The sequence below is a fragment of the Macrobrachium nipponense genome, chromosome 5 (genome assembly GCF_015104395.2).
Source record: "Macrobrachium nipponense isolate FS-2020 chromosome 5, ASM1510439v2, whole genome shotgun sequence".
Classification (NCBI taxonomy): domain Eukaryota; kingdom Metazoa; phylum Arthropoda; class Malacostraca; order Decapoda; family Palaemonidae; genus Macrobrachium; species Macrobrachium nipponense.
This window is the reverse complement of record NC_061107.1, coordinates 137756397-137776573: the sequence shown is the minus strand read 5'-3', so window position 1 is coordinate 137776573 and position 20177 is coordinate 137756397. Positions and strand designations below refer to the sequence as shown.

At 44.5% G+C, this 20177-nt stretch overlaps 1 protein-coding gene across 1 annotated transcript in view; it reads right to left on the bottom strand.

The window, feature by feature from the left end:
- The window catches only part of LOC135215663 (uncharacterized), a 50555-nt gene that overhangs the window by 14461 nt on the left and 15917 nt on the right, over positions 1 to 20177 (bottom strand). Inside the window, exons 3-4 of the mRNA XM_064250607.1 lie at positions 1842 to 2095; positions 1385 to 1513 (exon numbers count right to left, since the gene is read on the bottom strand). Coding sequence (XP_064106677.1) covers positions 1385 to 1513; positions 1842 to 2095 — 383 coding nt within the window. The remainder of the gene's footprint in view (positions 1 to 1384; positions 1514 to 1841; positions 2096 to 20177) is intronic.

Below are 20177 nucleotides of genomic sequence, written 5' to 3'. Positions count from 1 at the left end.
CAAGCTTGGGTGACTATTCCAGGAACGAAGATGGCGGTCGGGTAGTAGTAGTAGTAGCGAGAGCGAGCGGAAGGTGAGGGGAGTAACCTTTGGGACAGCTCTCGCCGTAGGAGGGATTTTGGAAAGGAATCCTCTCATTGGCAAGAAGACCTGTTGGTAGTGGCTTCCACTTGCCCTAGTGCTATACCCACGCCCTTGGGGTGTTCGAGCTGAAGGTAGTAACTTCAGCATACCATGCTAGCTTTTTTTCTCTGGTATATTTAGGATCTATTTATACTTAGAAAAGTGAGCTACAGGGACTTTTCACCGGGCGACACAGGTCCTCCCCCAGAAATAGATTTTTCCTTTGTCAAAATCCCTTTTTTAGAGGGGAGTTCTAACTATTCGCAGGCTCAAGCTATTCATGGGTATGTGTTGTACCCATCCCCCCACGAATATTGGGGAACACTGTATTCTTGAACAATTATGAGAACTGACACCCCAAACACGTGCGGGAATACCTCCTTGCTGCAAACCTACTCGAAAGAGATAAATTTTCCTTTCCTTTAAAATATGTTTCTTCACTATGAAGCGACTACCATGACATGCAGATCTGTAGTAGTCACCTCTGGTCTAATGAAGAAGTACGCGAATAAAGAGTTGGAGACTGAATGGAAACAAGGCAGATTAATTCCTGCCTTGAATATTACTTCTCAATCTGTCTGCTTCCTTTACTTATGTCTAATAAACTAGAGTATAAATTCCTTTGACTAATCCCTATATTCCTAATTCTGTTTCCATGATCACACTCTACACCTCTCCGCCTCCAGGTGGCACAGTGTGACTAATTCAAAACTGAACATACTGCTAACACAGTAACCTCTACAGAGCGTGATTCTTTGCTTCCCATGGAAGACCTAAAGAACAAAGGCATGATTAACAATACAGTGAAAACAACAGCCAAACAAGTGAACTACCAATAACAAGCCATAGCTGTGGCATGAAGAATTCTGACGAGCTATAGCACTCAAAAGACACTTGGTGGAGAACACATGAATTAGACAGTTATCCAAGTCAGTCAAGAGATTTTGTTTTACCCGAGTACTGATTTGGTTGCTGATGAGAAGATATAACTATGTTTAACAGTAGGTAAGATTCATCCCAAATAAATAGAGATATTTGTACACTGTACAAAAACTTGTGCTCTAAATAGTATACAATAGATTTAGATTTAGATTTATCTTCCCGCCACTGGCCATGGCATAAGGCTGATACAGTTTCTCTCCATCTGTCTCTATCCCGAGCCATTTCCCTCGCTTCCTCTAAGTTTTGGATTTCATCCTCAAGATCAATAGCCTTCATATAATACAAAGTGTGGAAGTTATCAATGGCAAGTGTAACTAACCTCTTGTAGTTTCCTCTTCTTTGGTGTAGTATGATAAATGCTCTCCTCAGGACTATTTGGATCATGACCAGTATGTACATCCTTTTCAGTTACTACCAAAATATTGCCTCCCATTGGATGAGTCAATTTCTGAAAGAAATTTTTTGCAAGTGCACCATGTCATGCAATAAGAACTCTTTAATGACACTAACTCATTCCTCAAAACTGCCCACTGCACCCATATCTTGGGGTTCACAGATTAAATTTGCATGCTTTGTTGCGTTTACCAAAAAAGGCTTTCAAATTACTTTTTATTTAAGAGCAATTCTTGCCAATAGAATGTATCTTTTTCACACCATACAAAAACTGAAATTCACAATTAGGGTGACAATGAAAAGAAGGTTAGTAGCATTACATTTTCAAACTAAAGTGAAAATGTACATACTGTACAGTACTATAGCATTAAATTTGTATGCACCTTAAAGGTAATGTATGCCTTGCAGCCAATATGTTTGCTGCTCTTTTTGGAGGGAGGTCCACCTCTGATACACTGGTGATGATGGTAAGTAGACTGTTTCAGTTGTGGGAACTTTTCATATTTATGCTGTACAGAAAGGATCTCTGCGATTAATTCTTCATGAGGGCGACTTCCCATGATGTGAACGGTGACTGTTGCATCTCTTACTCTGCGTTCTTTATGCAGGATATCATCCTTGATAATATCTTCCATTTCTACTAAAAACAAATATATGTAATTCCAGAGGTAAAATTATGTATGTGACATATACCATACGAAAACTCTAATAATAAAGTACTAATTTCAAAATTCTGTATTAATGAGTGCAATTCACTAATCAAGCAAGAAAAACTAAAAATACAATTATAATATAAATCTTAGTAACATGAATCAGCAAATATTCTTGATTACAGTGCATTAAAAATCTTGAATAATTCACTTTAAAAGAAAATATAGTCATATTTAAAATTACAAAATGGAGACAATGTCTTTTCCAGTAATAAAACAGGGACAATGCTTTTGTAAAGTTTAAAGTGCCAAAATAGGCAGCATCTCACTCCAAAGGATTGCTGTACAGTATAATGATTTCTATGATTAAATAAATTTTTTGGGTATGTACTTACTCTATATCATTAGCTGTAGATAAAGCTATGATAGAAGGTAAGTTTTACCTCAAAAATAATTACTTTTATGATAAAATTAACTTAATAAAATAAGGTTTTGTATATACTTACCAAGTAATTATATAGCTATTAGTGGAAACTAATAGCTATATAATTACGTACTACTGGGTAAGTCTCATATACAAAAGTGATATTTTTATAATAAAATAAGATTTTTATATACTTATCCAGCAATTATATAGCTATTAGTTTCCACTAATGGCTACGTATATAATTACTGGGTAAGTCTCATATACAAAATTAAGTTTCATTTACATATACGTATGTACTTACCAGGTAATTACATAGCTATACTTTTCCACTACTTGCAGCAGCTTAAATTTGAAATTCGAGGAGAGAAATTTTAGTAGCTGAAAGATGAGGGTTCTTTGGTGCACTTCAACAACTGAGCCAATAGGTCTTGTGTTGACTTTTTCTGTAAGTCGGTTGCAACTTCCTTGACTGTAGACTGAGGAAACAGATACTGCTGACCTAAGGGACAATAAAGTAATGCCGACTTCCGAACAGAAGTCACTCCTTTGGAGATGAAAGAGCAAAACGTCTCTCACTTCTTCAGCACTCCTAGAGCAAAAAGGGCTGCAAACTCCAAGGAGCAATCTCTTATGGCTTGACCATCCTCAATCTTCTTAGCGGGAGCCCCGACTGTCCAATTGAGGAGGCTGAAAACTTCAAATAACTTGAAGACAATCTTCAGCAGGTGGTCTAATTCCGAGGGGGCGAACATTACTTTCGCTGACAAGACAGCAGAATAGCATGGTGAGTAAATCAGAACTGAGAGGTTACCTTGGGAAGAGGTACCACCTTCCAAGGATGGGACTTTTCCTGTTGCATAAGACAGGTACCTCCTGGTTGTCAATCTCAATGGTGGAAAGGCAAAGGCGGCCTTCACTTGCTCCTTTTTCAATGTGAGCCAATCTTCCACCTCCTTTCCTTGAAGAGGAAAAAAAGGACCATCTTGGGAAGGCGAGAGCTAGGATCTATTTGGTGCCTCATCAGGAAAGCAGAGGCAGGCTAAACTGGGGTTGGCTGAAAATGGAAAATGAGATGGAAAAGTCGCTAAAAATGATCTCAAAGAGAGGCATATGCAGCAGAGCTGGTTTCTTGGGACTATGTCCTCTCAACAAACTTGAGATTGGTGACAAGAGTACATCCTTGGAAAGTTTAGTCCCAGCTGGACGCTTTATGGATAAAAACCAGAACATCCATTAACTGCTGCTTGATGTGTGCAAAAGAGGAATCTCCCCACTATGGGCGCAGGAGAAACTAGGGGTGGATGGGTGCTCAGCTGGCACCAAACTCAGTAACTAATGCCGGGCATGCAAAGGCTGGCAGCAGGCCCTCAGGAGTTGATGCTATGTGCTAAAAGACTGTGACTTGTATGTCACTCGTGCGAGTACACCAGGCGCTCGAGTGGGCACCTAGACGACGATGAGGAGCCTTCCTTGCTTGAGGGGCTCTTGGGCACCAAATACTGGTGCTCTGAATAAGAACACTTGTGTGAAAGGTAATCTGCAACCTGGATGAGGACTGAGAGAAGGATCTCTAGTCCACTTAGATCGAATAGGAAACATCTCATTGCCACAACATCTCTTCAGGGGACAGGACTCGCTGGGAAAATTCCTATGATACCTCTTGTTGGGGCTGAACAACTCTGAGTCCAAAGGCAACTGGTGGGACACTAACAGAGGGGTACATCTTCCCAATAGCAGTTTGAGGACACTCCACTACGCAAACCATGAGCGACAGGTTCTACTGAGGGGGTGACTGGCTGTGGGCAAACCCCAATGACCTTCTTTGGACCTACAATATGTCTTCTCCCAGGTTCAGGGAAGTGTGACAGGGACCTCCGTCTGGGAGAGCCAGTGGGACAGACAGCCACCTCCTCCACTAGCACTGGCACAACACTATGTACTTTATTCATAAGGACTTTCACTGATGCTACTAAATCAGTCACTGTGTTGACCACATGGTCAAACTTACACTCGAGACCGGTGATGGGATTGGGGTCAGGAGCATGGGAGCTAGGCACATGAGTGGATGGTACAATATTAGCAGGACTAAGGATGGGAGACAATGCTAAGGCAAGGAAAGCAGGAATGGCTCAATCATCTACACTCAGTTTAAGAGCAGGTTCTAGACTACAAGCCCTAATCTTGACTCTATAGAAAATGCCTTCCTTTTCCTATCTCTAAATACCTTCTCTAAATGAAATTTTAATACCTTCTACTGCCTTTCGTCCCAATCCATACATTCATCACAAGTAGTACGATCCTTTGAATGCACTTGAGACTCATAGATTGACCAGGTTTTACAGCCCTCCCTACAATACTTAATGGTGGAGGAACTTGAGCCCAACATCATAGAAACGCTACCATATATCAAAATTTAAGCTGCCACTCGAGTGGAAAAGTATAGCTATGTAATTACTTGATAAGTTACATATATGAAAACACCAAATTTTGATTGGTAGATATTTCACTCAATGGTCTGGTCAAACTATTTATTATATCAGTAATAATACCACAGATGCATGTACCAACAAAATACTTCATTAAGCAACCAATGAAAATTTACCACAAAGCTTTTGCTCTCCTTGGCCTGACAGTAGTCGGGTAGAAAGAGTTCAAGGCAAAGAAAGAGCAGTAAGAATTTATTTTGTGTTTAATAATCTCATAAGGAAAGGCTGATGTTAAAAATATTTATGATGATGAATGCTGAAACCTTAGTAAAAGGAAATAGTTTATTTTTACAAAACAAAATTCACCTTAAAACAGATTAGAGGGCAGCACCTAGTTCATGGAAAAATGATATTGTCATGTTACAATAAAGTTTTATACATACTTACCTGACAGATATATACTTAGCTATAGACTCCGTCGTCTCTGACAGAATTTCAAATTTCGCGGCACACGCTACCGGTAGGTCAGGTGATCTACCGCCCTGCCCTGGGTGGCAGGACTAGGAACCATTCCCGTTTTCTAATCAGAATTCTTCTCTTCCACCTGTCTCCTGCGGGGAGGCTGGGTGGGCCATTAATCGTATATATCTGTCAGGTAAGTATGTATAAAACTTATTGCTAACATGACAATATCATTTTTATACATTCAACTTCCCTGCCAGATATATACTAGCTGATTAGCACCCATTGGTGGTGGGTAAGAGACAGCTAACTACTGAAATAGACAGGTAAACAACATATGTTGTAGGTATTAATAATCCTTGGTTCCTACCTTATTAGGCTGAAGACTTCGCGGCTACTGCCTTGGAGTCTGCTTAGCCTCAAGAGCCTCAGTGAGATATTGATCTATGGCTAAGAGTTCTTGTGGGTCTGCCAATGGGGTCTTATCCACTTACTCGGCAGAGCCTAAAGGCCTTTGTCATTGGGTGCTATTCCACTAACATGACAATACACCTTGTTCAAGGAGCACAACACCGATCCTGATCACCTGATCCTAACATCCCTGTTCCATGTTAGTTCTAAGATTGCAAGGAGTTATCCCCGAACTCCTTACAAACAACCAAAAACTCGAAACATAATTACACTTTCATTTTTACAAAATATACAAAAAAAAATTTTGTACTCCCCTACTAGCCATACATACCCTTGATCCCCTACCAGCAATGACACTATGCTCCCGTGCGACATCAGTGAGCTTGCTAATAGAAAACCAAGCACATATCTGACAAGAGGGTTTATGTACGATAAAACACAATATTTAAGGATCAGTCTTTGCTCCAAGACCCAGCACTGTATCTGCTGATACAAATGGACCTAGAGAGAAGCACTTCTCATAGGTCACTCTCACATCCTTCAGATAATGAGATGCAAACACTGAGTTGCACCTCCAATACGTCGTCTCAATGATATTTTTAAGAGAGATATTCTTTTGGAACGCCAAGGACGTTGCTACTGCTCTCACCTCATGGGTCTTGACCTTTAGAAGACCGAAGGATTCCTCCGAGCAGTTCTGTGCGTCCGTAATTACGCTTCTCACAAAGAAAAGCCAAGGCGTTCTTGGACATGAGTCTTTTGGGGTTCTTCACCGCACACCAAAGACCTTGTTGACAAGCTCCCATCGTCTCTTCCTCTCTAAATAAAATTTAAGAGCTCTCACTGGACAGAGAGATCTCTCTATCTCTCTGCCTACGAGGTTAGATATACCTTTTACTTCAAAGCTTCTGGGCCAAGGTTTTGACGGGTTTTCGTTCTTCGCCAGAAACATTGTCTGGAACGAACAGATGGCAGCATCTCCTTTGAACCCCACTGTGGAATCTAGAGCGTGTATTCGCTCGTCTCTTGGCTGTAGCGAGAGACAACAGGAATAAGCATTTCCTAGTGACGTCGCGGAAGGAAGCCAGATGTAAAGGCTCGAATTTATCCGATGAAAGGAATGTCAGGACCACGTGCAGATTCCAACTAGGTGTTCTAGAGTTGCTGCTTTTGAAGTTTGAAAGGGTATAATTAGATCGTGTAGATGTTTGTTGTCTGCAATATCTAGCCCTCGCTTTCTAAATACTGAAGACAGCATGCTTCTGTATCCCTTTATTGTTGAGACAGATAGGTGTGATTCCTCTCTCAGAAAGAGGAGGAAATCGGCAATATTCACTATAGAGGTACTGGAGGAGGACAGCTTCTGACTCTTACACCACCTCCTAAAGACTTCCCACTTCGATTGGTATACTCTTCTCGTCGAAGCTCTGCGGGCTCTAGCGATAGAGCCCGCAGCTTGCGAGGAAAAGCCCCTCGCTCTGACAAGTCTTTCGATAGTCGAAAGGCAGTCAGAGCGAGACCTGGGAGGTTGTGATGAAACCTCTCGAAGTGGGGTTGTCTGAGTAGATCTGGTCTGTTTGGAAGAGATCTGGGGAAGTCCACTATCCACTCCAGTACCTCCATGAACCATTCCTGGGCCGGCCAAAATGGGGCTATTAGTGTCAACTTCGTGTTCTTCGAAGCTACGAACTTCCTGAGCACTTCCCCCAGGATCTTGAACGGGGAAAGGCGTATGCGTCCACACCCGACCAATCCAGGAGAAACGCGTCTATTGCGAAGGCTCTCGGATCTTCCACTAGAGAGCAAAAGATCTCTATTCTTTTGGAGAGGAACGTCGCAAACAGGTCTACGTGAGGTCTCCCCCACAGGGACCAAAGACTTCGACACACTTCTTCGTGTAGAGTCCATTCTGTGGGAAGGACCTGATTCCTCCTGCTCAGTCTGTCCGCTCTCATATTCTTTATCCCTTGAACAAATCTTGTGAGGAGAGTTATGCCTCTTTCTTCTGTCCAGGTTAACAGGTGTCTTGTTAACTGAAAGAGGGAGAAAGAGTGCGTGCCTCCTTGCTTGCGTATGTAAGCTAGAGCCGTGGTGTTGTCCGAGTTTATCTGTATCACCCGCCTCTGACTATCTCTTCGAAGAACTTTAAGGCTAGGTGTATGGCCACTAGTTCCTTGCAATTGATGTGCCAGGACACCTGTTCCTTTGTCCAGGTGCCTGACACCTCCCTTGCTCCTAGCGTCGTCTCCCATCCCGACTCCGAAGCGTCGGAATATAAACACTTGGTCTGGGTTCTGCAGGGCAAGCGATACGCCTTCGTTCTTTTGAAGAGGAAGGATCCACCACTTCAAATGATCTTTTACCTCTTGTGGAAGCGGGAAGATGTCCGAGAGTTGTCCCGTCTTCCAACTCCACACCCTTTCAGGAAAAACTGAAGAGGGCGAAGGTGAAGCCTCCCCAGAGAGAAGAACTTTTCTAGTGAGGACAGGGTCCCTAAAAGGCTCAGATAATCCCTCGCTGAACTGCTTTCTTCTCTCTAAGAAGCGAGATTTTCGACAAACCTCGAGTGATTCTTTCTCGCGAAGGAAATACTCGAAAACCCCGAGAATCCATCTGAATCCCCAGATAGACCAAGCTCTGGCTGGGGATCAGCTGCGACTTCTCGAGGTTGACGAGTAATCCCAGCGATTCTATCATGTTCTTGTTACTGATAAGTCCTCCAAGCACTGAATCTCCGACTTGGCCCTGATCAGCCAGTCGTCCAAGTAGAGGGATGTTTATTCCCTCTAGGTGAAGCCATCTTGCCACATTCGCCATCAGGTTGGTGAATACTTGCGGAGCTGTAGACAGACCGAAGCACAGAGCCCTGAATTGAAAAATCTTGTCTCCTATTACAAAACGAAGATATTTCTTTGACAAATGGTGAATGGGAACGTGGAAATATGCATCTTGCAAGTCCAGAGAGACCATCCAATCTCCTTTGACGAAGAGCCGACATTACTGAAGCGGACGTTTCCATGCGAAACTTCTTTTTCTGAACAAGCGATTCAGAGCGCTTACGTCCAGAACTGGTCTCCACCCCCCCGATGCCTTTGGTACTAGAAAAAGGCGATTGTAAAAATCCCGGGGAGTGTGGATCCTGCACAAGTTCGATGGCCCTCCTTTTCCCACATTTGTTCCACCATTTGAAGGAGAGTCTTTCTCATTACAGGGTCTCTGTACCTCGCTGACAGTTCCCGAGGCGTAGATGTTAGGGCGGGGAGGGCTGTCCTCGAAGGGGATTACATATCCCTTCTTTAGGACCGACACTGACCAAGGGTCGGCTCCCCTTTTGCCCATACTCCTGCAAAGTTCAGGAGTCTGGCGCCCACTGTGCTTGGAGGAGCAACAAGTCATTTGGTTTTCTTAAAAGGTCTAAAGGAAGACCTTCCTCTCTGTCAGAGCTCTTCTTTCTGGCAGGGGGACGAGCCGCTGCACCTCCACGAAAGGGCTGCTGAGGAGGACGAGAGTCCTTCTAATCGCCGACACTACAGGGCGTCCTTTCTTGGACGTTTGTGTTAGTAGGTCCTGTGTCGCCTTCTCAGTTAGCGAGCGAGATATATCCTTCACTAACTGAGAAGGAAACAGATGATCCGATAGAGGGGCAAACAATAAAGCAGTCCTCTGGCTCGGAGAAACCCCTTTTGATAATAGGGATCCATATACTGATCTCTTCTTCAGGAGACCAGCACCAAAAAGGGAAGCCACTTCTCCCGAACCGTCCTGTACTGCCTTGTCCATGCAAGACAGGACGCTATGGAGAATCTCTGGGTTTTTAAGAAACTCCGGATCTTTAGATTTGTTGGCCAGAACTCCGAGAGACCAAATCCAGAAAGTTGAACACCTCTAAAGTGACAAAAAGTCCCTTTAGAAAGTGGTTCAACTCGAAGTGCTCCACGTCGATCTGACCGAAATCCTAAGGAGTGACGTCTAGAGGCCTCCACTAAATTGAAAACGTCCACATCTGCCGAGGCAGGCAGAGAAAGACCCATAGTCTCTCCTGTCCCATACCAAATACCTCTCTTTCCATGTAGTTTGGAAGGAGGCATGCAGAATACCGTCTTCCCCAACTCTTTCTTCTTGTCCATCCAAGAATCTAAAGAATGGAGTGCCTTCTTCATCGAAATTGCAGGCTTCATTTTCAGAAAGGCTGAAGATTTTGCCGTAGCCGAGCTCGAAAAGAGAGAACGAGGAGAAGGAGGAGCTGCCGGACTAAGAGAGTCTCCAAACTCTTGTAGCAATAATGAGGCTAAGACCTTATAACTCGAGAGTCCCTCATTTGCAGGAGGTTCGTCATCAGACAAATCGTCTAAACCTCGATCAGACGAAGGAGAAAGCTCACGTTTGGAGGGAGATTCCTTCCAAGACCTCCTACGATCTAAAGGAGAGGAGCTCCTATTTGGAGAAGAGTCATAAATTCCAGGAACGAGTCTCCGACTCCTGCCTCCTGGCTCTTGACTCTTGCCTCCTGACTCTGCCTCCTGGCTCCTGACTCCTGCTTCCTGACTCCAGACTCCTGCCTCCTGACTCCGGACTCCTGGCTCCTGCCTCCTGACTCCTGCCTCTTGGCTCCTGGCTCCTGCCTCTTGGCTCCTGACTCCTGCCTCTTGCCTCCTGGCTCTTGCCTCCTGGCTCCTGCCTCCTGCCTGGATGACTCCACACTCCTGGCTCTTGGCTCCTGCCTCCTGGTTGACTCCTCACTCCTGGCTCTTGGCTCCTGCCTCCTGGGTGACTCCTCACTCCTGGCCGGTGCCAGACGTCTGATAGGTTCACCCACGTTCGTACAGGAAACCTCACCTCGAGTAGGAGCATCGATCCTGGCGGCAGATACCTCCATAACGTCTGGAGGATCTTTTGATCGGAAGGAAGAGTCTTTCCTTCTAGGAGGCTCCTTTGACAGAACTCCTACAAAAGACGAAATCTGCTCTTGCATCGCCATCATGAACCTCTTCGTAACCTCCTCTTTATCCTCTTCGGGAGGAGGGGAAGGAGGAGGGGAGGAGTCCATAGCCTCCACCTCCTGACTCCTTCTCACTCTGGTTGAAAGAATGGCTCTTCTTGCCTTCTTAACTCCCGAAGGAGACTCCTCAGGGAAGTTTTTCTGGGCTCGAATCAATCGTCGGAGCCTTCCAACTCCTCTTGAGTGGTCGAGATCGATCTGAATCCCTCCAATCACGTCGGAGATGAAGATCCCGACGACGAAAAACACTCACGCAGGACGCTTTTACAATAGCGATATCCTTGCAGTATGGGGTGTCACAGAAACCGCCGAATAGGGACACCTGATTGGTGGGGATTCTCCACAACCTCCTTTCGGTTTTACACATTCCTTCTCCTCTGGGCATGTGAGCTTGGAAGAGGTCTAGACCTAGGAGCGTTGCGGAGCCGACCAGATGCCCCCTCCACTACACTGGGGACACTCATATCACTGTCCACTGAATAATCACTTGCCTTACCTTGTATGGCAGCCATTTTGTTTTCCATCAACTTGAAGGCTGCTTTTAGATCCGCAAGTTCTTTCGCTGAATCTAAAGGTTCTGCAATAGGAGAAGGGGCTGCAATGGAAGGAAGAAGTTAGCAATACTTACCGCCCTTGGGGAAGATCCCAAGCTAGGAATTAGTTTCAGATCTCGAACTACTTAAACAATTCTATAAGAAGCCTTCCTCACTCTTTCTCTCTCTAACTTTTTTAAATAATTAGTTAGATTCTTCCATTCGTTCTCACTCAAATTCTCACATTCCTTGCAAGTATTAGTAAAAGAACATTCATACTCCCGCAACCCTTGCATACAGTGTGAGGGTCTACCGAAGCTTTGGGCAACCTCACCTTACAGCCTACATTCACACAACGTCTCACAACCATTCCAGAGTCAGACATTTTAAAGAAAAATCCAAAATCAAGTCCACAAAACAGTCCACAAAAGCGTATGCCAATCCAACAATCCAGATACGTCACCAAAAGTCGGTCAAGAAGATCAATTGCCGGTGAAAAAAGAAAAACCAATCGAGAGGAACCAACAACAATGTTGATGGCCCGGGCGACAGAAGAATTCTGATTAGAAAACGGGAATGGTTCCTAGTCCTGCCACCCAGGGCAGGGCGGTAGATCACCTGACCTACCGGTAGCGTGTGCCGCGAAATTTGAAATTCTGTCGGAGACGACGGAGTCTATAGCTAAGTATATATCTGGCAGGGAAGTTGAATGTATAAAAAATAGGGGAAGTAAAAAACATCTCTAATTGGAAAGACATCTCAAGTATGAAGTACTACATACTGCACCGACCGATTCTTACATTGGTTTATATCATTAACATACTCAAATCTAAGCTCTGAAGTTTGACAATATGCATACTTGTTTGGTACTGACAGACTCAGCTGACCTGCTGGTGAAATAACAACCTGGATGGATTGTCTATGTTAGGGAAGCAAGGATACCATTCCAATCCAGACGATCATATATATTCTTGGGTACATAACAGTTATTACGGAATACATAGGTAGTGATCTGGAGTGGATGAAATGGGGAAATAAAACTAAATGAAAATGCAGCACTCAGAGATAGTAAGGACAGACTATTTGATAACTCCACCAATGGCTTTCGCCGCACCGGTGAGAGAATACATATTGTAATACTTTGGGAGAAATTTCATGGCTAGAAAGAGAAGGTGGATATATATCAATTCATCATAGATCTGACTTAGCTGACAATTATCTCTAACTTTAGTGCATGGAATGGAATGGAACGGAATGGAATATAGTTTTTAGGCCAAAGACCAAGCACTGTGACCTGTGAGGTCATTCAGTGATAAAATGAAAACTGAGAGTAAAAGGTTACGAAGGTGTAACATGAAGAAAACTCACAATTGCCTTATGACACAAGTGTTCAGGAGAGGGTGGCTAGCAAGATGGAAGAAAGAGAATATGAATGGAGATACAGTAAAAGGAATTGAAAAGGAAACGTTGCACCTAGTTGCCAAAGGAATGCTGCAAATAACCTTTAGTAATGCCTACAGTGTACCCGTTGAGGTACACTTACGGCACTATCCCCCTACGGAGCTAACCTTCGTCTAGAGTAAAGAATTTGTCTTGGCTTGAACACATCTGTTCACTGCTTTAAGGTAGAAGGCTACTGAGTCCATGGAAACTGGGAAATGAAAAAATGACAGCATGATGTACAAGCATTAAAATGGTACCTAATGAACTTGATGGCAAAGATGTACCTTCATGGATCTTAAACAGGGCACAAAAGCTTATCCTTTCTTTCAATCTTTGCCAGTCTGAAAAGAACAAGATGAGTGGGCCTTTGGAGGTAAATAAGAAAAATTTCATAAGTGACGACTGAAAAACCTAATATTTCTGTGAAACATTTGAAAGCAAAGTTAATGGAAGAACTTCTATCAATGTGGAAGGGTTCTTGGAAGGTCACCAAATGTGCAGGAAGGTCCAAGAATCTAGTCTGGTGTGGAAGAAGTGGGTCTATAAGGATCCTGTGGACACCACAGGAACTTGCCTGATTAAGGAGAATGGTGCAAATGTGTACACCTCCAGATTGTCCCATGGAACCATGTTTAGCATAGCTCAGTATTAGTTTTGAAGCTGGTGGTAAACTAATAAGGGAGTTCCCACTGGTTCTAACACAACTCTGTCAGAAAAACCTAGTGCCATCAGCTTTAGTTATCAGCTACCACACTGTATTTCCCTAAGGATTAGAGTGATATTGTGATCATTTGCCCCACAACGAATATCATCAACTCTGTTTTGCAAGAGATTTTTGCTATCACCTTCAATCCTCAGATATGCCACAGAGGTGGAATTGCCCAACATCACACACATCACTTTGGGTTGCAAATGCCTGCAGAATTAGCTATACTGCCTTCCTTTCCAGGAAATTATCTTGTAATCATGTGTCCGGTAAGATGAATGTCACAACCTTCCATCAAGGTGTCTCTAAAGAATAATGAGTCTGTGGCGGGAGGAAATGGGGAAATATTGGTTTTACGTACCAAACAACTAAACTAGGTCTGTTAGGACCATCATAGATGGTAACAAAAGGTCATCTGGCTGATATGTGGAAGACCACTGTTGGTTCAGTTTCAGCTGAAGCAATCTCAGTCTGAACTAGCTGTGAGGTTCTACATTTCCATGGAGTTCAAGTAGCCTAGCCAGCTTTGTCACAAATCTGCAGGCAAGATGAGGCTTCTAGGAAACTACCTTAAGATAGCATGAAGCATTCATATTCTTTCCATTGTGGGTCATGCCAGAGACACCAAATTTACCAACTTCATTCCCAGATAGTATCTTTTGTTGATTTCATATCAGAATTACACCTATTAAAGGTTAGGCTGTTTTGACACAGATTGATAAGGAGACAGGTGTTTTTGAAGTTCTAAGGAGGAGGATGAGCCTATCATCGAGACAACTAAAGCATGCATTAAGAACTGATGGCTGCTATGGCCACACCAAAACCACAGGACCCTGAACTTGAAAACCCTTGCTTATTAAAAATAATGGAGGCATATCCTTAAAGAAATTTAGATTTAGACCTAGGACACAAAAGTATTGTCCTTCTGAAATAGCCAGATGTGACAGACTGATGGTTTTCTCTTCTTCAAAAAACAAGTCGGTAGCAAGCAGCAATTCTAAGCAGGGAGGTTAAATGACAGATCTCCATCCTCCTGAGGCCTCAGAGATGGTGAATTGCCAGTTACAAGTGCCCTATACTCTTCCTCTATACTACTTCCCTATGATGTCATTGATCATACCTGTCAAGGGCGTAAAATTTCTCCTTGCATACCACCTAAGCTGGGTAGGTTCTGACATCAAGGCGGCTAATTATCATAGAAAGGGCAATTGATAACTTTGCTTCAAAGTCAGACTTACCCACAGGTCCACTCCTATCCCCAAATAGTAGTTTCAAAGTTCCTCAAGATAAGCTTCCACTGAAAGCAGATCTGAGAACAGGTAAGCCAGAGTTTCATCTACTTCTGTGACAACCATAGGGAGATCTCTGGGGATGGTTTCTATCTCCTCTGACCAAATAAAAGGGCAAGTCTGGACCTCTTGCAGTCAAAGGACAAATGGGAGCATTAGTGTATTAGCTATTCTGGGAATGGCAAAAGTCTGCTACCTACTAGAATAAGTAAGTGCACGTGGCTGGCACCTGACAGGCATGTGTAGAACAACCTGCTCATTTTTAATGTACCATCTAGACTTACCACCTGGCAAAGGAAAATAGTTGTCTAGGACTCATCTGCACCAAATTTTGAACCTTTGCCCTGTTAATGTATTTCTCTAAGTCCTAGAGGATAACATCCATGTTTGGCAGATGCCAGAAGTTCTAATCCCAAGGATAGTTACTCAGGCTTGGGGCAAGCGTGAGTTCAGCCACTTATGCAATACAAAGAGATCCTGGTCGCATTCCTATATGCACTATTTGTACCTCTAAAACTTAGTCAAAGGCTAACTTGAATGAAATCTAGGAACACAAACATCCTCTGTTGACACAGCAGTGCTTGATCAAGGTCTCACTTCCCATGTTGCAATGACAAGACTACAAGCCAGTTAGAAATGTGGCCTTGTCCAAGCAGGTTGCTTGATTGAAGGTCAATCCACAGGAGGCTGCTTTGCAGTCAGTTCTTGATGAGCCACTGTGACCTTTGCTAATTAAGAGGAGGTGCCTTTATACTCACCTTCCTTGAGGGTTGAATATTGCTAGGAGCACCAATAGCATCAGCACAAAGTAGAGAACAAGCATTCAGAGACTGACTATGGCAAGCATTCCTGCAACAAAAGGAACTGCATGCTCCAGAGTCAAACCAGTAGTAGTACTAGGTTGCTGCAAGGATAATAGCTTATCATCAGTGGGAAAAGGTAGCTGGTGAGTGTGAGCAATGGGCAAGGTAACACAATCACTGAGAGCAATGTGCGCATCATTAACATTTAAGGGCCTCTAAGGATTTTAGGTAGTGGCGTTTAAATACTGTCGGTGATTTCCAGCCTGTATACTTTTTGAGATCGTCAAAGTTCATGTGTTGAAAATAATTAACTGAGGTAGCTACCGCCCTGACATCATGTGCCCGTGGAATTGATTCCAGGTTAGCTTGTTTGATAAAATATAGAATCTGTTGTCTGATTCCTTTTAGGGAGATGGTTCTACAATTTTCCCTAATAAACAAGGGGCCTGAAGATTCATGGCGGTTCTGTTTAAATAGGCTTTTAGTGAATTAACGGGACATAAGGACAGGTCCTGAGGAAGTGGGACAATTTTCCATGGGGCCCACCTATCTTGTGGGTCTTCGTTTTTAGCCAAAAATTGACGATCTGGTAAAAGTAGTAATTCTCCTGATGGGAGAAACTCAATATGGTCTGGTTCCCTAGAAAGGGCCGACAGTTCAGATATTCTAGCTCCTGAGGCCAGACTTACTAGGAATAATGCTTTCCTAAGGAGCATTATATAAGGACATGACTCGTTAACAGTGTCCGAAGCTAGCTTAAGGATGATATTGTAATGATACAATTAAGTTTGTTCATACTTTACCTGGCAGATATATATATAGCTGATAATTTCCGACACCGACAGAATTTTAAAACTTACGACACACGTAGTGGGAGTCAGGTGGTTAGTACATCCCGCCGCTGGGAGGCGGGTATCAGGAATCATTCCCATTTTCTATTCATAATTTTTATTTTCCACTGTCTCCTGAGGGGAGGTGGGCGGCAGGTACTTAATTATATATATCTGCCAGGTAAGTATGAACAAACTTAATTGTATCATTACAATATCATTTTGTTCATGCAACTTACCTGTCAGGATATATTATATAGCTGAATCCCACCTTTGGTGGTGGGAGAGACAGAATAGAGGATTTAGGAAACACATATGTGCAGATAATTGATATCTTGATTCCTTACCTGTTAGCATAGCTGGCTTCGTGATTACTGCCACGTAAGTCTGCTTGTGCTACTAGAGTTGCCAGCGAGGTCAGAGACCTAAATAACTGGTGCCCTCCAGATGATCTGTCAACAGGGCGAGACCACGACGTGACTAGACCATGGACCATAGTAATGAGGGCAACGAGACAAAAAAATACCACCACCTGGCTTAGTTTACCAAAGGTATCCCACTTAACTAAGCTAATGGAAGGGAGACCCGCCCCAGGCGGTCACCCCACAACCATAAACACAAATTAAAAAACCCCCTAATCCCTAAAGGATAGGATGAGTGTTACCTCCTGCCCCCAAAACAGTGTCTGCAGCAATGTATGGTCCGAGGGAGAAGCAATTTTCGTATGTCACTTTCACACCTCCCGCAGGTAGTGTGAAGCGAACACCGAATTGCTTCTCCAAAATGTGGCATTCAAAATATCTTTGAGAGCCATATTTTTGTGAAAGGCTACCGAAGTAGCAATAGCTCTCACCTCGTGAGCTTTTACTTTCAGAAGCTTTAAATCACTGTCACTACACTTATTATGCGCTTCTTGAATCGTATTCCTGATGAAGAAACGCCAGTGGCGTTTTTCGACATAGGAAGATCAGGTTTCCTCACTGAACACCACAAATTGTCCGATGAACCTCTGCAAGCTTTAGTTCTCTGCAGATAGAACTTTAGAGCCCTGACAGGACACAGGAATCTCTCACGTTCGTTCCCAACTATATCTGCCAACCCTTTGATTTCGAAGGACCTCGGCCACGGGTTGGAAGGATTCTCGTCTTTGCTAAGAACATGGGACTTAAAGAAACACACCGCACTACTTTCTGAAAAGCCGATATGCTTGCTAATGGCCTGATTTCGCTAACCCTCTTCGCCGTCGCCAGAGCGGTTAGGAAGATCGTTTTCTTCGTCAGATTCCTGATAGAAACTGAATGAAGCAGGTTCGAAGTTACTCGACATCAAATATTTGAGTACCACATCCAAGTTCCACGAGGGTACTTTAGGCTGGACTACCTTCCTAGTTTCGAACGATCTAATGAGATCGTGAATGTCCCTATATTAGACAAATCGAGTCCTCTGTGTCTAAAGACTACAGAAAGCACGCTCCTGTAGCCTTTAATAGTTGGAACAGCCAACTTCACTTCTTCTCTCAGATGAAGAAGGAAGTCAGCTATCTGGCTCACAGAGGTTGTGGTGGAGGAAATGCCCTTCTTCCTGCACCAGGATCTGAAGACGGCCCACTTCGATTGGTACATAGCGATCGAGGAGGGGCCTCCTTGCGGTGGCAATCGCCTTCGCCACAGGTCTTGAAAAACCCCTCGCTCTGGCCAACTTCTTGATAGTCTGAACGCAGTCAGACAGAGCGGGGAGGTTTTTGTGGTACCTCTCGAAGTGGGGCTGTCTGAGTAGATCTTTCCTTAAGGGTAGAGTCCTCGGAAAGTCTACCAGGAAGGACATCACCTCTGTGAACCAGTCGGCTGCCGGCCAGAAGGGGGCGATGAGAGTCATCCTCGCTCCTTCCGATGCCGCAAACTTCCTCATCACTTCCGAGGATCTTGCGGGGGAAAAAAAAGGGGGAAAAAGTATATGTCTAGGCCCGACCAACTCCAAAGTAGGGCGTCTACTGCGACTGCTCCCGGGTCCAGAACTGGGGAGCAATAGAGTTGAAGTCTTCTCGTCCTGGACGTTGCGAAGACATCCACCTGTGGACAGCCCCACAGGTTCCACAGTGACTGGCAAACCTCTTGATGAAGGGTCCACTCTGTCGGCAACAGCTGTCCTCGTCGACTGAGAAGGTCCGCCCTCCGAACATTCTGTACTCCTGACACGAACCTTGTCAGGATCGTGACTTCTTGCAGCTTTTGCCCACAACAGGAGTCCTTTGCGATGGCAAACAGAGAAGGCGAGTGAGTTCCCCTTGATTTCTTAGGTATGCCAGCGCTGTGGTGTTGTCCGCATTGATCTGAACGACTTTGCCGGATACTTCTCCTGGAAAAACCTGAGAGCCAGATAAATGGCTGACAGCTCTTTCAGATTGATGTGCCAGGACACCTGTTCCCCTCTCCAGGTGCCCGACACTTCTTTCCCTCCTAGTGTTGCTCCCCAACCCGTGGACGACGCGTCGGAAAACAAACACTAGGTCGGGGTTCCGAAGTTTGAGGGAGAGCCCTTCTGCGAGCTTCCGAGGATCTGACCACCAACTTAGGTGATCCTTCACCTCTCTTGTTAAGCACAAGATCGCCTCCAGATCTTGCTTGTTCTTCCAACTGTTGGCTAGGAAGAATTGAAGAGGTCTGAGGTGGAGCCTTTTCCGCCCAGAGAAACAACTTCTCCAGTGAGGAAATGGTCCCCAGCAAACTCATAAAGAGATTTAGACTGCTGACATCGAGGACGGGTCGCCACCCCCGAATGTTTTACGGCACCAGGAACAGGCGGTTGTAAAAACCCTGGTGATTCCAGGTCGAAGACCTGTTCTAATCGACCGCTTGCTTCTCGATCATTTGTTCCAGCAGATCGAAAAGCACTTTCTGCTTCTCTCCTCGATAAGAGGGAGACAAATCCTTTGGTGTTGAGGATAGCGGGGGCGACTTCAAGAACGGGATCCTGTACCCTTTCCTCACGACATCCAGCGACCAAGGGTCGGCATCTCTCTCTTCCCAGGCTCTCGCGAATCGAAGAAGCCTGGCTCCTACCGGCGTCTGAAGGACTTCCGACGCACTTCCTACTCGTTGACGGAGCAGGGGTTTTTCCTCTGGAAGAGCCTCTTCCTCGGGAGGCTGCTTTCGAGGAAAGTCCAGCACGAAAGGGCTTCGATTTCTTGGCAAACGAAGCTCCAGAAGATGAAGCAGCTGCTGGCCGGGTTCTAGAAGACTGAGCCAGAAGATCTTGCGTTGCCTTTTCTGAAGGCTTGAAGCTATGTCCTTAACCATAGCCGGGGGAGGGAAAGAGATGGTCTGAGAAAGGAGCGAAGAGCAAGTCCGCCTTTTGCGTTGGAGAGACGGATTTGGCCGTGAAGTTACAAAAGAGCGCTCTCTTCTTAGAATCCCCGAGCTAAAGTGCGTAGCCAACTCCTCAGAACCATCCCTGACGGCCTTGTCCATACAAGAAAGTACGCTGGACAGCTCCCCCCAGACTAATAGTATCAGAACTCCTTGACCTTGCATCTAAAACTCCAAGACACCAGTCAAGAAAGTTGAAGACCTCTAGAGTCCTGAAGAGGCCTTTTAGGTGAAAGTCGAACTCGTTATGGGTCCACGTGACTTTTGATGAAGACAGAAGGGCTCTTCTGGAGGCGTCTACGATGCTCCCAAAGTCACCTTGAGCAGAGGAGGTAGTTTAACTCCTATGTCCTCTCCTGTCTCGTACCACATGCC